The sequence below is a fragment of the Pipistrellus hanaki genome (assembly GCF_964339955.1).
Source record: "Pipistrellus hanaki genome assembly, chromosome: 1".
NCBI lineage: Eukaryota > Metazoa > Chordata > Mammalia > Chiroptera > Vespertilionidae > Pipistrellus > Pipistrellus hanaki.
Genome location: NC_140503.1, coordinates 27,148,047 through 27,165,823, shown reverse-complemented (window position 1 = coordinate 27,165,823; position 17,777 = coordinate 27,148,047). Strand labels below are relative to the sequence as shown.

General features: G+C 32.8%; 1 protein-coding gene across 18 annotated transcripts in view; it reads left to right on the top strand.

Moving 5' to 3' along the window:
• GPHN (gephyrin) overlaps positions 1-17,777 on the top strand; it is a 349,286-nt gene that overhangs the window by 208,104 nt on the left and 123,405 nt on the right. For 6 of the 18 annotated variants that reach the window (XM_084866487.1, XM_084866482.1, XM_084866491.1 and 3 more), the window contains 2 exons: positions 1,301-1,357; positions 10,817-10,858. The exons of 4 other annotated variants lie outside the window; for them this stretch is intronic. In XM_084866487.1, coding sequence (XP_084722613.1) covers positions 1,301-1,357; positions 10,817-10,858 — 99 coding nt within the window. The remainder of the gene's footprint in view (positions 1-1,300; positions 1,358-10,816; positions 10,859-17,777) is intronic. 8 more of the 18 variants (XM_084866488.1, XM_084866485.1, XM_084866498.1 and 5 more) reach the window with 2 other exon arrangements.

The window sequence follows — 17,777 nt, the reverse complement described above, 5'->3', positions numbered from 1 at the left end:
ACTTAGTTTTCATTGTTTCTAAATTTGAGAATTCTGCTTGACTAAGCATGAAAATTGGCGATTATCATTTGGACATAAATTTATTTAATGCTGAAGAATTAGTAAAACCTATTTATATTGAGTAAAACCAGAAGTTGACACAATTCTTATGTGCCAAGATGCTTTTTTTTTTCCAAAATGAAAATTCAATTCTGAGTATTAAGTAATCTCCATATACTATCTGAGATGTCCTAAAAAGGATAAAACAATCTATAGTGTGTCAAATATGATTTTGTAGCATGGTCAGGTTTCTTTTTTTTTTCAGGGGACTTTAACACTCAGAACTTGACATCATGTATCAATAGATGCTTCTCTGCTGTCTACTAATACAAGCAGAAGCATTCCTGCAACTTGACCTGTGCATTCTGAAGGGAGGCCATCATTCTTCATGAAGGAATCCACTTGATCTGAAGCTTCTTTCCTCTTCTCCCTCCCCTTTTTTTTGTCTTCCTTTTTAAACAAAGTATCAGTTGTTGTTACAACTCTACTAAAAAGCAAATGAATTTCTAATTTATATCTCATCTGATAAAACACTTTGTGTTAAGCAACTTCCTTTTCTCATTTATATAATGATATAAAACAAATTTTTAAAATCACAACTTTATTTTCCCCTATCTTACCTAGAAGGAAGATTCAGCTGAAATACAGACAGCTTTGAGGGAGTGACTATATCTGACAGTGGTCTGGCATTAAAATTTTCTGGTTGGGCAGCACAGTTGTTTATTTGGGAATCTCAGTGACAGCTGAACAACCTCAGTGCTTGGGTCAGCAATCAGAGGATCTTCACTGTCACCTATCAAGAATGATGCTTGTCAGGACTGATCTTTCCACTTGGAGAACATTTATGTTTCTAATCATATCATTAATGTTTTCTGATATTACAATGGACTAGATACTAAAACACTGAAAGAAACCAAGTTCTATGCATAAGTATATTTATAATTCTTTGTTTTTCATAAACCAAATGCAAATGTAACACTACTCCAGATACTGCTTCATCAGAAATCCCCAAGATAACTGAAAGTAAGTGCACATTTCTTCATCAAGAATAGTGCCATAACAATGATTGCATTCTAGTGACCAGTCTATTTGCAGAGCATGTCATATAGCCTCTGGGTTAGTTAACTCCTTGGCCTCCTAAGAGGTACCTCAAAGAGTCAATTGATGTTTTTTGCATGTATTATTTACTAATGCGTAGAAAAATTTTTAAGTTCACTTTTTCTTTATTCTGTCTTTTTTTACCCATCTTCCCTCATTATAGCAAATTAGACGGCCGGATGAAAGCAAAGGAGTTGCTAGTAGAGTTGGATCCCTCAAAGTAAATATGTTTCTAACATTTTTTGGCAAGATTTTGTCTATAGCCTACACTTCTTCCTTTTTTTGGCGGTGGGTGGGAGGAAGGGAGCTTTTTCCATTTTTCACCATCCCATTTTTTTTATTTTAATATTTTTATTGGCTGTTGGGTCATATTTTTTGTTTGTTTCAGCTACACATAGAGCAACCAGCTGAAGGCAAGCTGACAAATAACTAGCTTTGAATGGCACGACAAACTAAAAAAGAGGCAACTGCCTCATTACAGGTGCCATAATTTGGGGTTCTAGAGTAAACCGTTCCTCTGACTGATGTCACTATGAGTTAAGTTCCTGTTACACAGAGAACTACATTTATTTTCAGAATATTATCTTCCCTTTTTATGATTTTTGTAAAAAATAATTATTTTAGTGTTATTACCATTTATAGTTTATTCCAGAAAAATAATTATGAATTAACATTTTATACATAAAAAAATCTTAAGAATTAGAAATGTTATATGATGCTAGTATAATGGGCTTACATATAGCTAACAGTATTTAAGAATTCAATCCCCTTTGTTTTATTTTTTAAGTTAAAAAATTGATATAACTATCAGCAAAAACAATATATATCTAATGTTTGCCCATTTATGATTGTGATTTGCTAATTTATATCTTAAATATTCCTGATCTGATGGTCCCATTTACTAGCTATTAAATATCTTGGGTACTTGATACTCTAACATTTAGTCACAGTGAATAGGTAAACAAGTTATCACTCCTAAAAAAAAACAGACATAGTTAAAAGTTGCATTAATAATGTTTAATGCTGCCCACATAAATATAAGATAAAAAATTTGAATTTTTAAAATACATAGAGGAACCTCTTCCTCCCCCCCCCCCCAAATTAACTGCTTCTTATATCTCAATCCCATTTGTTCTTTCAACGGTAGTAACTGTTAAACTAATCAAAATGACAAATACTTCACTGTACTGGGATGTTTCCAAAATTCAATAACTATGCAGCAGTCGCCAACCTGTGGTCCATGGACCATTGGTGGTCCGTGAGGTCCAAAAGATTGGTGATCACTGACTGGTTTAGATTCTAGAGGTCTAATGTTAAATCATTTCAAAATTTTACACACCTTCAATTTATTTCCATTTAATAATTTATTAAACACTAATTTCTGCGCTCTTTCCTCTCCTTGCCTCTTCTGCCTTCTTAATTTTACTTTTTTGTATCTGTTTATTTATCTGTATGTGTGCCACTCGTGTGATTGCACATGGATGAAGGTGTGTCTGTACGTTTGTATCCTTAATTCCAGACAAATCATCCTCTCTGTTCTCTAACACTGCTATATACTGGGTATCATTTTTTAAATGTAATTTCACAGAGGATAATCACAGGGTATAGGAAGTGTTGATTAAATTCCTATTTCAAAAATAAAGCAAGTTAAAATTATTCAGTCACAAATATATTAGTTCATGTATCCTGATGATATATCAATAACATTCCTCACTGTCTACTGTGAGGTATCATATTTTATATTTGTCTTTAAGGAAAGGTAAATCCATAATCATTTAGACTAAGAATTATGACTTAACACTCAAATGTGCAAAGCAACATAACTTTGGGGAAGTTATTGATAGTGAAATAAGGATCAAATAGCATCCCTAACTGCAGCACCATCTGCTATAAACTGGATTGTATGTGTATGTGTGTGTTTAATTATCTCTATGATCAGCTTTTGTGTGTATAGAACTTCAAGTTATAATTGTATGTTTATTGTTTTTAAATATATATACAGTATGATAATGTATAAACACACATTATTTATAAGAACAAAAGATAGATTTTTGGTTTCAGTCAGTTTACTTTAATGTGGATGCAGCCTTAAATCAAACAGTGTGTTTGGGAAAAAATGGCAAATTTCATAATTTTTAAATATTTTTACTCCATATTTCTACCAAAGAGAAAAATCTTAAGTGATTCTCTAGGGATTAAAAGGGTAGTTACAGTATTTCTTTTCTCTAATGCTTTGGGGAGACAAGATGCAATAATTAAAATCTTGGCTTCCCTAGCCACAGGTTTATTTAGCATGTATTCTTGGATTATACAAAGATCTTTGATGTGTTGAAATGTTTGCCAAAGGCAGTGAGAAATGTGTAATGCTATGATCTTATTTTTAAAAGGAAAACTGAAGAGAACAAGTTGCTTTTTCAATTCATTTTTTGATGTTTACATGTAGCTCCATCGAAAACTGGATGAGCTCAGAGATCACCTAGAAGTCAATGTGAAAGGATACTCTCTCAGAGTACATGTACGATTTTACTCGGTGATTTTTTTCCCCTAAACTTCTGCTGACTGGTAATTCCAAATCTGATTGGTTTGTCCTCTCATCTCCATTTTTGTTTACTTTTTGTCTCTTTTCTCCCTCTTTTCTAGCTGCAGCTTCATGCTCATGTTTATGAAATACAGATTAAATTGGCAGAGCAGAAGACCCTTAAGTCACACTAGCATTTGAGGTTGATTTAATAACATTCTGGATTCGTCACAAAATAAAAACTTACATTGCAAAATATGTTTTTCTTATACAGTTACTCAATTTTCTGAGGATCTTTTCATGAGACTTCATTTGGAGTTTTTCTGTTGACTGTCTCTTCTTTCCCCTGTTACATGTGTCAACAGGATTATAATTTAAGGGCTGGATCCAACTCATAGAGCTTTTATGATTCAATTCCAGTGTCAAAAAAATAATCTATGTTAGAGTATAGGTATTCTAGCAAGTAGACTTTTTTTCTGAATTAATAGACTTTTCTCAACTCAGATTCTTTAGGATTAACTGTAAGATATTTTTTGTTTAAAAATAAAATAGCCAGCATTTTTACCAGGAAAACCATCATTTAACATCTTACTTAAGATAAAGGATAATATATTTAAGATAACACTTTGAAGGAGAACAATACCTTATAGCCACTCAATACTGTGCATATATAATCATAGGCAAAAATAGTATTTTGTTACCAGTAATTCAGACTCAGAATACATAGCTCTCTAATGAATATATCTTTTTAAAATAAATGGAAGTAAATCTCAAAAATGGCATATGATATAAATATGATAGAAGAAAAGCTCAATTATTGCAGTACAGTAAAACCTCGATATAACAGACTAACTCGGGAGAGGAAATGTTCATTAAAGCTGAAATTCCATTATATAATAAAGAAGGTTTTTTGAATGCATGTTAAAAACTTGACAAATTAGTTAGTTTACTTGTTTTTACTTATGTGGACATATTTGTATAATTGAAATTAAATATGTATGAAAAGTTTAATTTCACAGAAAACTTTCTAAATGTATTCTGTAATTTTAATTTTATACTAAGTTTAGTAAATGCATGCATTCATCAGTCACCACAAGTAAACAAATGCACAAAGCTGGGAGGGGGGACCCTATTCTGAGTACACCAGATGCTCAAGGCCAGTTAGAGTGTGAAGGCTCTATTCAGAGCACGCTGGATGTCCAAGAAAGTCCAGTCCCTGGCAGAAAGGTTCAGATCCAACAGTTGGAGCAGTAGGGCAGGATCAAGACTTGTGCACCCAGCATATGGCGCAGCGAGCACAGGATAAAGGAAGAGCTGAGTTCCCAACAGTTTAGTGCAGTGAGCAGGGTTGGAAATGAACTTGCTCTGACACTGGGGCATGGCTTAGCGTAAGTCCAACCATTAGTAGGCATGCATTAAAACTGCTGCAGAAAGTCTTGCCACAGGAAAACAGAACCAAGTAACACAAGTGCTGCAGTGTGTCACGTTCTAGTCATTTCTTAAACATTGGATTTAAATATGTTGACTATAGTTGTAGATATGCAATATTTATTTATGTCTGTGAAATTACTACAGATTTTTTTCCAACATATATCCTACTCATTCAAATTTGTTTTTTAAAAAATGCCAGTGAATTAACAAAAAAATAAATAACCTGTTAATTTAATTATAATATAAGCAAATGTTGGGTAAAAGCATTTTAAAATTAACAGTGTTAATATTCACATGTAGACTGAAAATTTTGTCCATTTAATTGAGATCCACAAAAATCAAGGGTTTACTCTAAATAATTCTAGCTCTATTTAGCCCTGACCACCCATTCCTAAGGCTTTTTAAAAAGTGCCTATGAATCCTAGCCCTGACTTACTTCTCCCAAGATTAGTTCTATGCATTTAATTCATATTGCTATAATAGTTTTTGTTATACAGGGTAGAATGAAAAATAATAGTGATATGATAATTCTCAGATTGTTTTTTAATTAGATACCATATGTAATTATGTATATCTCTATATTAAGTTTTGATTATTGAAGTCCAAAGTTGTTTTTTCTAATATCAGTAATTAAATTATTATAGCTAAACAGAGAAGGCAAGTATAACAAGTTTTTTCTATTTTTTCCTTTTGAGCCAGTTCTTCTTTTCTATTTATATTCTTTTTGAAGTTAAGAGATCATTCATAATCGCCTTCAGAATGTGTTTCAAAGTTTTAAAAAAACAAAAGATGAACATGAATACTATGTCTAATTCAGTCTAAAGATACCTGGATATTATTCTAAAAATATTCTGATTATAATAATTAATATATGTATTTAGTGTCATACTCTTCCCTAATAAATCATGAGGGCTAATATTCTTTTTCTTTCAATCAAACTAAGACTAGAAAATTGAGCCTTACTCCCCTCAACTTGGTGGGGAGTTAGTGTTATATTAGTGTTAAATGAAAAGTTCTGTACTTTGCAAATTAGTTTATCCCATGTCATTCTTTGATTTCTTTTTTCAACACCTATACTGCATAGTATAGTATATAATGACCAATCTCAACATCTTTATCTTTTGTTTCATTTCATGGGGCCACACTTTGTTCTGTATACCTTTTTTTTTTTCCTGAAAAGATTGCCTAGAGTTATATCATTCTAAGAATGCTTTTAACTAGAAGAGTAGAAAAAAAAAAACGATCAAAAGGCAAATTGTATCTTCTCTAGAGAGTTCAGCTAAGAAAAGATGCAAATAAAATGCTTAGCTGAATGTTTGCTTTTTCTCCTTCACCTTTAACTTCTGTTACCCCAGAATGCTGTAAAATATGCTTTGTATATTTTAAAATGTTGCTTAAGAGCAGAATAAAGTTATTCTAAGGACCGTAGGCTATATAAGTAGGTTTTGTTTATAAAATGGGGTAAATTGGCAGATAATGACCATTCAGTTTCGCACAAATTTATTGTAGGTGATCACACACAAGAATAAACCTGTGGGTATCATTTTATTCATTAGAACATTGCTAATTATTTCATTAAGAGAAGAGATTTAGAACCATGTTGCCAGTTAAATATTTTACTTAATGTAGAAAGTGAGGCATCATTCAAAAGTTTGGAATAAGGACTTCATTAAATCATTGATGCTTCGATTGGCATCATCTACACATTACATTATTTTTTAGAGAGAAAATAATCTTGAATCCTCATTTATTATGGGTAACCAATTACATAAAATTTAATATTCTATTAAAATTTAAATTTTTTAATATTAAATTTTATTTATATACTTCTTTATCCTACATTTACTCCTCTATAGCAAAAGTAGGATGTAATAGATTCTTGAATTCTACATTAAGAATTTATCATCTTTTTCTGTACATTGTACAAAGCTGAAGTATTTTGGACCCTCAATGGGTTTTTAGTATTCATATTGATAAAATTATCATTTCCACATAAGCAGAGTTTGCATAATTGAGACTGATAATGAGTTGAGAATGACAAGAATAAAATCACATAGAGTAAAAAGTTAATTTTCCATTTAACCAAATGCATGAAACTAGTGAGAAGAATACTAAAAGTAATGCACAAGATTGAAGAACAATGTAGACAGTGTTGAAAATTGGAAAACATAGGATAAGAAAAGTCAAACTAACCTTTTGTTTAATATAAATAAAGGTAAATTTACAAAATTGAGTTAGTTTTTAAAAATGGGATCCTGGAAAGCTTGAATATTAAAATATTTAGAAGAAAAGTTAGGTATATGCTCCTGAAATAATGACAAGTAGAAAGGAAAGCAAGGAGAGGAGTAAAGTACCTCAAAGCCACATATTTTGTCTTTTCACTCAGTTTATGTAATATGATAGTGATTTTTTTATTCAGCTACAAATATATAACCAAATATGTTAATATTTAAAGGCTTTTAAAAACAATAAGAGGGAAGACAACTTATGGAGACAGATTATTGGCACAAAGTGAACGAAAAATAAAACTAATATTAAGTAGGGATAATATAAATAATGAATTAGATGGTATGGTTGTAGATCTTTTAAAATCAGTATTTTCATTTCAGCCTTACTACTGAATTACCTCTTATATTTTTTGAATTGTCTTTGGGCTCTTTTGTACTTTTATATTCATCAAATTAATGCTATAACTCAGGAGTCAGCAAACTACAGCCCTTGTGAACCCACAAAATAGGGATGATTTTTGCATTTTTAAATGATGGGGGGATCAAAAGAATATCATTTTATGATATGTGAAAATTATATGAAATTCAAATTTTAGTGTTCAAAAATAAAATTTTATTGAAACATAGCCACACTCATTTATTTGTATATTATCTATGCTTGGTTTTGCACTACAACAACAGAGCTTAACAGTTGTTAACAGTTGAGGCAAAGACCATATGAAATGTAAGACCAAAAATATTTATTATCTTAATGTTTATAGAAAACATTTGCCAAGATCTGCTATAACTGGTTAGTGTATCAAGATGACATTTAAAAAATTATATTGACAAAGAAATGATTATAGTAGAGGTTTGTGAAATTATCTTCATTTTAAAGCTTGAGAAAAGGAGAGCTGCTCATTTTTCTAAGGATGGTTTCAGATTATTCTGCATAGAAGCATGTATTGAAAAGAGCTGATCTTCTGAAATCTTCTACCTTTGCATTTTTATTCTTCTTTTTTTCCTCCTAGCTACTCTCTTTTTATATGCCACATTCTCTCTCTCTCTCTCTCTCTCTCTCTCTCTCTCTCTCTCTCTCTCTCTCTCTCTCTCTCTCTCTCTGTCTCTCTCTCTCCCTCTCTCCCTCTCCCTCTCCCTCTCCCTCTCCCTCTCCCTCTCTCCCTCTCTTCCTCTCTCCCTCTCTCCCTCTCTCCCTCTCTCCCTCGCCCTTCTTCTCTCCCTCCTGCCCTTCCTCCCTCAGTAAAATTTACTATGGAATTAACATTAAACCCTTCAAATATAGACATATCATATGAAAAAAGTATAGATTATAAATTCCTCCTCTTTGGGGGACCACTTAATGTGACCTCACCTAAAATCATAACTTATATAATAAATGTCATACAAATGGGAAAGACTCACGACAGTAACAAATAATGCATCATATCTTACTATCTAACACTTAAAGGTCTAAAAGGTATTTGCATTGAATCAGCCAACTCTTTCTGAGGTGAGAAGAAATAGCTAGAACATTTCTCCTTAGGTTAATAAACATTCATAGCTTTTAAATGAGTAAACATCAGTTTGTATACTCTACTTTCTTTAGGCAAATTTCTATGTCTTTTGGGTTTTTATGTAGAATGTTATTTAAGCCTTTAAGTCTTCCTTTTCTTCACATTTTGGCATTTATTCATTAATAATATTCATTTAATTTATAATAATTATGTAACATTCTAAGTACCTTGATAGATGATGTCTTATAAATATGTCTGTACTACAATAAGGATAGCAGAAATTCAATTTTAGGGCTATCTCTTTTAGAAAACTGGCTGATTTGCTACCTTTTACTTTGTTTGAATTTGCTTAACATTTATGTAAAGATAATACATTGCTGAAGTTTCAGCTCTACTAAAAAGTAGCTAAAATTTATCTTGTACTTCGAAGTAAAAAATTCTCATCTAATACTTATCAAATCACCTACAATAGCCTATGACATCATTTGGAGTGGAAATAACATATCTGTGAGGTGTTTAATACTTACTACAGGATTGCCCTTCTCAGGAATTTTATACAAAAATGAGGTACTAATAGAAGATCTCCTTGGCGAGTAAATTTCCCTAGTAATAGAAAATGGAGAATTGGGGAGAGGGGAAACAAGACTCAAACTGCTTTCAAAGATAACATTTTTTAGGTTTGTGGGTATAGATATAGAAACAGAACAAATATGCAGAGCAAGGTTTTCTTAGAACTGGAATCTTGCTAAAGAAACTCAGATGTGTCTGTGGTTGATTAAAAAGGTATAATTTTTTATTGAATTTATTGGGATGATGTTGCTTAATAAAATTATATAGGTTTCAGGTGTACAATTCTATAATATATCATTTATATATTGTATTATATGTTCAACGCCCCCAGGGTATAATTTCTTAATATGAATAGAATTAGCCATATTTTAGAAACTATCTCAAAGTAACTCATTAAGTGGCAGTCATACATTTTATCACAGACCTTTATAATGGTAAGTGTAAAACCTTCTGATTATTATTTCACATGGTTCAGTTTTTTTAAAGTTAGAAGAAAAGAGTTTTTATATACATTCATTCAATAAATACATTGACGGCCTTCTACATCTAGCGGAGCTGGAATAGAATTAAAGAACAAATCAAATAATAAGGGCATTTGATTCCTCCATTTTGACATTTCCTATACCTTTATTTTACCATTCTAACTTTGTATTTTGGAACTTCATGAAGAATTTTGTAACTAGAGATTGCAGACTTAAGAATTTACCTCACATGACATTATGACAACCTAATAAAAGAAGAAGCCACAGAATTGAACATGGCAATGTGACAACCTAGAAAGGAAAAACAGGCCAGAAAATTATCAGTTCAAAGTCATGAAGAGTATAAACATGTTTTAAAATATAAAATAGTTGTTTTTAAAAAATCATTGAAGCATTCTGATAAAAGATATGTCAGTAGAAGAGTTTGTGTTTAAGATTTCATATCTTTTTTGGTATTGCTATGGGTAGATATAAATAGAGATAGAGTATAGGTATAAATATATAGAGAAAAAATATTCAGTAATACTGAGAATGGAATAGTAGGAACAGGAAATCAGAATTAGAATACTGAGCTGGCTTTAGCTCCCTCTTTAAAGAATAATGTCACATGTAGTTTGCTAGTAGTAAGCCAATAAAGATGGGTGTGATACCATAGGAAAAAGTCCTTTCCTGTTAACTTTAAATTAGCATCTTTTCAACAAGGTTATACCAGATTCTGATTAAAGGGGGGCATCTTTGTCATGGATTTTTTTTTTTTTATAAGCTGGTATTTCCTTTTATCACAAAGTTCTTCTAAACTAGCTTGAACCTTGAAATTTCAAACTCGGGTGTCTTCTTATAAGGCTGTTTTTCTGTATGGCAAATGTGTTGGTGATGGAGCCATCTAAACCTCTGAGACCCTTACTATGCTATCATTTCCTCTTTAACAATGTTTTCTTTTCCCCACTGCAAAACCAGGCTCGGCTTCCCTCGTGCTCATCTACTTATAGTGTATCTGAGGTATACTTTGCACGTGTTTTATTACATGGTCAACAACATGCTCGCCCTCACCATTTCTTATTTTATTTTCCTTTTGCCTTAATTTACTTTGCCTTGCACTTTGCATTTGGCTGAAAGGGGAGAAGTTAGCTCTTTTGGGGAAATTTTCTATATTTTTATACTGCACTGTTTCTGAGTAACTTTTTTTTTCTGGCAATCACTATAGTATATTAAAATGCTTAAAGGCCAAATAGCTCCCTTGATGATTATCACCACCTTAATTGCATAAAGATTCCTTTGAACAAAAAAATTTGTTATTAAACTCAAATTGGCTAAAGACAAAGATTCCAGTTTGCAAATCTGTAAAGGTCTATCTCTGGTAGCTGAAGATTTATATTACATTAGTGACAGCTCTAACCCATTATCCATAGAAACAGGAAAGCATCCAAAACTGATTATTTAGTGAAAAGTTAATACGATTTCTCTATTTTTAAAACAAAATATGTGTTCCCTTTTAAGATACTAATTGTGTTACTCAGGATAGTTTTTATTTTTTTAAAGGTTTTTATGAGCTGGAAGAGCTTATCCTCATGAGATTTATGTTTTTCTTAACAAAATATTTTGCATGAAATTTGACCTTGTATTCTTTGCCCTTTTTAGGGGTTTCATTTCTTATTCTTACTATGTTAAACCATAGCATAAATGGGTTTTCTATTTTTATAAGCCATATTTATTAAAATATTATTAATAGACTTTAAATATTTTTTCCAAAGCTGGGGCACTGTTAAGCAGCTAACAGGAAAGAGTATATGTACCTCAAAATATGACTAGTTATTAAAAAGACTTTAATAGCCTATGAATTTCAAGGTCTTAGTTTGTTACTTTAGAAACATAACATTTCTACACTTTGTGCAGGCCAGTATTGTCAGCTTAATTCTCACCACAAAAATATTATCTCATAATGTTATGCAAAACAACAACAAACAGAAAGATCACAGTATCTAAAATACCAGGTAGTATATCCAGACCACAGGCAGAATATCATCTTTTGTCTTCAAATTTAAGAAAAAGCCTTGAAGGAATAGCATAGTTAAACCCATAGCCTCACAAAGTTTAAGTTTGGTAGAATTACAAACAACTTCTCTAGTTTTCTTTCTTTTGCAAGTTGCAGCTGTTACTGATTTTTTTTCTCTTAAAACTGATTTTGTGGATAATCAATGTCCTCTTGAAATATATAGTTGTAGTGAGAAGCAAAGTAATGAAAGACAAATGAATTACTTGTGATATCAACAAAGACTTTTAAAAGAGATTTATATCATCTCATCACATTTTTCACAGGTCTTTTCTTAAGTTCCCAGGTTTATGATTCCCAGTGTAAAAAAGTATATATAACCCATTTCTTTCTGCCACTTCATCCAGGCAATTCTCCATTTCCCATGAGAATGTATAAGAAGTCTACCATTGGCATCATCTCCAATCACAGCCTACAGCATCTATCAGGGTATTACTTTCTCTGTGACAGCATGTGTGCAGGAGGGCTCTCAGGTTGGAATGGGAACTGGCTTCAGGGGGATGGGATTATGTATGCTGTGGTATTCGCTCCATAGCACTCAGCTCTTAAATGAACTCTGGCTTTATCAGGGTTTGTTTCTTTCGTTATGACACATGAGCTTTATTTATTTGTCATGAAGTGTGTTTCTCTTTTTGTCACTTGTGGTAGGTTTCTATATTTCACTCAATGCTACATGTCTGTGGACTCTATAGGTGGTATTCTGTTTAATTTATTATGCAATAAAGACTAATACCATGACGAACTCCTTAGGTATTCTAATATGATAATCATCTGGACAGAAATAAACTTTTATAATTGCTTTCTATTTCATCTTAAATTAGTAAATGACTGTTTCACACACACACAAAAAAAAGCCTTAATTATTAGATTTTCAGGGAATGTCCTCATGTTTTTTCATGTGGAAGCCTCTTGTTGGGACTGTTGCTTACATGCATTGTGTATTTTATAGCATCATTATAGAGGTAGCCAAACTTTTATGGTTCAGTCTCCTTTTCCTCACATTTACATCATGTTCACTTACCTCCACTACTGTAGAAATAACTTCTCCAAACCCTAATGCTTTACTAATTGCATGTCACTACCTTCTGTGGCATTCATAAGACTAAAAAATAATAAGCCTTGTTCAAAAATGAAATTATCCATGAGTTGTACAAGAACAAGATAATTTTTAACATTACCTAAATAATACTGCTCAGCAAATGTTACTCCATGTAATTGATAGCTCCTTGTAAAAAATACAATTCTCTTACTATGTGATAAGTCTTGTTTTTGACATCTCACTTATTTTATCTTAATTAATCTTCACTATAGCTCTGTTTGGAAAAGATATTATTGTCATCCTCATTTTACAGATGAGTAGACTCTGGCTCAAAAGGTTAGATATCTTACCCAAAGTTATAAAAGCTGCCAACTGAGGATTTTTTCTTAAATACCATGGTTTCTACTATTCAGGGGTTATTATAAGTCATCAGCTCTCTGAATGTCATATAGTAGTCTTATACTTTCACAGTATGTATTTCCTTAGTTTATGTTGATTATATCGTTTTGGATATTATTATAGGAAAAGGTGTGGTTGTATGAGATAGAAAACTTTAAGGAAATGTTAGAAAGACATCCCTTTGTGTAATTTATTATTTTTTTGTACTTAGTTATTCAGCACATACTTACTGAGCTCCTAGTATGCCTTACTCAAATGTAATTGTAATCTGCTAGGTTATTTTTTTATATATAGAATTGGTTTTACATTTAGAATGCATAAAAATTTCATGGATATAATGAGATTAGTGTCTCAGGTTGTACACTATTGTTCATCACTAAAGCCACATGAAAAAAAAGGGAAAAACTCACCTTCCAAATATCTAACCCTCAACTTTGTTCCAACAGTGTTTCAGCAGTGTTCATTTTTTTAAATACTTTGAAAAAATTGCTTCAGAATTTTATTAGCCTAAACAAAAGCCAGACCTAGATCAAATTAGTGCTATTTTCTGACATATATGGGTGGGCAAAAGTAGGTTTATAGTTGTGGTACATGAAACAATTTATTCTTGTATTATTATTTATTATTGATTATTTATTTGTATTACAACTGTAAACCTACTTTTTCCCACTCCTGTATTTGCAAAATGGGAATATATACTATATATAAATCTTTAATGATTTGTAACAGTATATACATCAAAATAGTTAATAAACATCTTTTTAACCTATCTTTAATGTGCTAGATTTACCAGTAGCAAGATTGATTTAGATAATTTAAATTGCAGATAATAGATATATATATATACTCAAGAAATAGTAATAGAGAGAGGGAAGGAAGAAAACTGGACTCTAAAGACTATAGCATTTCCTGTTTTAAAAGATAAGGCCATTTTTAACACACCAAATGGACCACAAACTGTTCAAAGTAGAAGAAACATTAATACAATAAATATTCATAAAATGAATATCCTACACTGTCAGAATATTCTACACCTAAGATTTCCTATTATAAAAATTCTCACTTAGAAAATCTTTAATAATTTATTTTCTGTATATTTCAATCTATTTGCTGTAACGTTCCATTCTTTCCTTTCACTTTAATGTGTACTGTTTTCATTCTGTTTATATATAATAGTTGGAAATTTGGAGACAGTTTAAAGAAATATCTTAGAAATAGTAGCTTTTTATAACACTGCAACTGCTGCTTGCAAAGTTTCTTGACTCCCTCATTTTTGAATTTTTAAAAATGAAGTATATAAATTATTTGGGTCAAAATAAGAAAATTAAGTACATAACTAAAATCCAAATTGAAATAGAAACGAAAAAAAGTCTATCAAATACTTATATGAAAATCCAGCTTTATACAAATACAGATTAGTTTATCATCATGATGTTATCATTTTACAAATGAAATATATTAATTATATAGTTAGAACCCAAATAAATGTTGACCATTATGGTATACACAAAAATGACATATCACCGAAACTGGTTTGGCTCAGTGGATAGAGCATCAGCTTGTGGACTGAAAGGTCCCAGGTTCTATTCAGGTTAAGGGCATGTACCTTGGTTGCAGGCACATCCCCCAGTAGGGGGTGTGTAGGGCAGCTGGTCGATGTCTCTCTCTCATTGATATTTCTCCTTTCTCTCTCCCTTCCTCTCTGTAAAAAAATCAACAAAATATATATTAAAAAGTGACATATCTTACTTGCATTCATACTTGTAGTTCCACCTGCTCTTTGAATGTCTTTTTATGATGTCAATTCAGTATATACAGCTCTGCTATCTTAATTCATTTGTTTTTATCATGTTCTTAAAGTTTCCCAGCATAGAAATCTTTGTAGTTTTGACTCTTCTTTATTTTTCATTTCTGACAGTATGTCATTAAATTTTGTCATTTTTGTTATTTCTTCCCTTAAATTATCTTCTTTTAATTCTTACTTCTAATACATACAATATACTTTGTAATATGCTCTACTTTCAAACCCTGGTTATAGTAAGATAATTCGTGAACTTGGCATGTCTTATAGGAGGAACTCAAAAAATATCTGGGAAATGGCGAAGTGCCTTAAACAAATAAATCAATGAACTTTTTTAATGTTTATAAAGTTTCCACATCTGTGTTTCAGGGAGAATTTATAGATAATTTATGTAAAATCTAATAGAGTACCTGGGACATAGTAACTATTAAATAAATATGTTTCTCTTTTTTTTCCCTCTCGAACTTGGATATTTAAGCCCTAATAACCTCAGACTTGGATTACTAGAGTAGCTAAATAACTGGATTCTCTTTTTATAATGCTTCTTTTCTCTTATGTCAGACTAATCTTCCCAAGGCCACTTTAATTTCTTTCAATCTCCAATCAAAAAAAGCTATAACAGCCTACCTCTGAGTTATTATCAAGAATAAATGCCTCTCTATCAGAGTGCTTTATACTTTGACTAGCCACTGTTTATCTAACACTAGAGGTCCAGCGCACAAATTTGTGCATGGGAACAGTCCTTAGGCGTAGCCTACAATCAGTGCCATCTTTCCCAGCTACCTGCAGCTGGCCCCACCTTCCACCACCACCCACCCCGGTTCCCCATTTACTATTGGGTGATGGGGGAAGGGACTGAGAGGTCAGCCATTTCCACCCACTCGCTGGCTCCGCCCTCACAGCAGGTGGCCATCAGGCAATTGTAGCCTGCTGGCCAAGGAAAGGGACCAAGAGGTGGTCAGTGCACCTCATAGTGACTGGTGCAGCAGTTGTTCTAGTCATTCTGCTATTAGGGTCAATTTGCATATTACCCTTTTATTATATAAGAAAGAGGCCTGGTGCATGGGTGGGGGCCAGCTGGCATGCCCTGAAAAGGGCCCTGGATGGCCGGGGGAGAGGGGAAGGGGAAGGTCCTTGCTGGGGGCGGGGCTAGCCTGGGCAAAGGGCTGAGGGCAATTTGCAGGCCGACCACACCCCCAGCTGTGTCAGGGAGGACATCCAGAAGACATCCTGTCTAATTAGCAAATTACCCTTTTATTAGTTTAGATTATTTTCTAAAAGTGACTCCTCCAACTTTGCCCAGGACTTTCCAGATTTTGGCAGTGACAGTACCACATTCTAAAACTGAAAGTTTTACATACCAGGAACCCCCCCAATTCCAGGCAAACAAGGATAATTGACCACTTACTCCTTATCATGTACCTACAATTCCAATCAAGGTGAACCTTCTTATCATATTATCTTTCTTCCTTTTTATTGGCCATTATTAGAGGCCCAGTGCACAAAATTCATGCACGGGTAGGGGTCCATAGGCCTGGCCGGCGATCAGGGCTGATCTGTGGGGCAACCAGAGGGTGATGGGGGCCCCGGTTGCACTTGCCTTGACCTGGCACTGCCCACTCATTGGCCCTGCTCTCTGCCACTGCCAGTTGGGGCCTGCTGGCTGGGGGCAGCTCCTGGGTTGAGCATCTGCCCCCTGATGGTCAGTGCAAGTCATAGCGACAGGTTATTGCTCCGGTTGTTCCACAATTTAGTCAATTTGCATATTAAGATTTTATATAGATAGATTTGTGCTATTATTTCTTCCTCCATAACTCTAGCACATCTTCCTCAAGAAAACCTTCTCTACCAATTCCTATTCATCTCAAGGGAATTTAAGTTGTGCTTAAAGACAGTATTTTTCTATATTGCTTTCCTCCTGCCTTTTTTACTTTTTTTACTGTTGCTTACATGTTGGTGATCAACTTGATTCACTCTCAGATTCTCTGTTTCATTTCTCACTATATATCTACTGTTTCCAATATAATAGCCTATAGCCACATGTAGCCTTTAAATTTAAATTCACTAAAATAAAATAAAGTTTAAAATTTAGTTTCTGCATTGCAACAGTCACATTTCAAGTTTTAATAGTCACTCGTGACTAGTGGCTACCATACTACAAAGTTTAGATATAGGATATTTTCATCATCACAAGAAGTTCTATTGGAACACAATGATCTCTTCTGGGTTGATCTCATAATCAGCCATTATTATTATTACAATCATCACTGTTAATCATTATTCTACTTATATAGCACTTGCTTTGTTCAGGGATCATTCTAGGAACTTGGTTGGATAGAGACACTTACTTAGCTTTTTTGGGGCTTTATATTATCTTCCCCCACACAAAACACACACAGTAAGCATTTAATAAACACATATTAACCAGATCCTGAGTTCAAACCCAGTCTCAAATATCCCATTCTGCACATTTCAAATATGACTAAGATTTGCATGCATTCTTTAATTCCCTGAGAATAAATTAATCTAGGTCAGAGATTTTTAATTAGTGTGCCGCAAAGGGTACACTGGTGTGCCACAAGAATTTTTAAAACCTGCAATACCTGACTATTTAGTCAAGGACACTGAC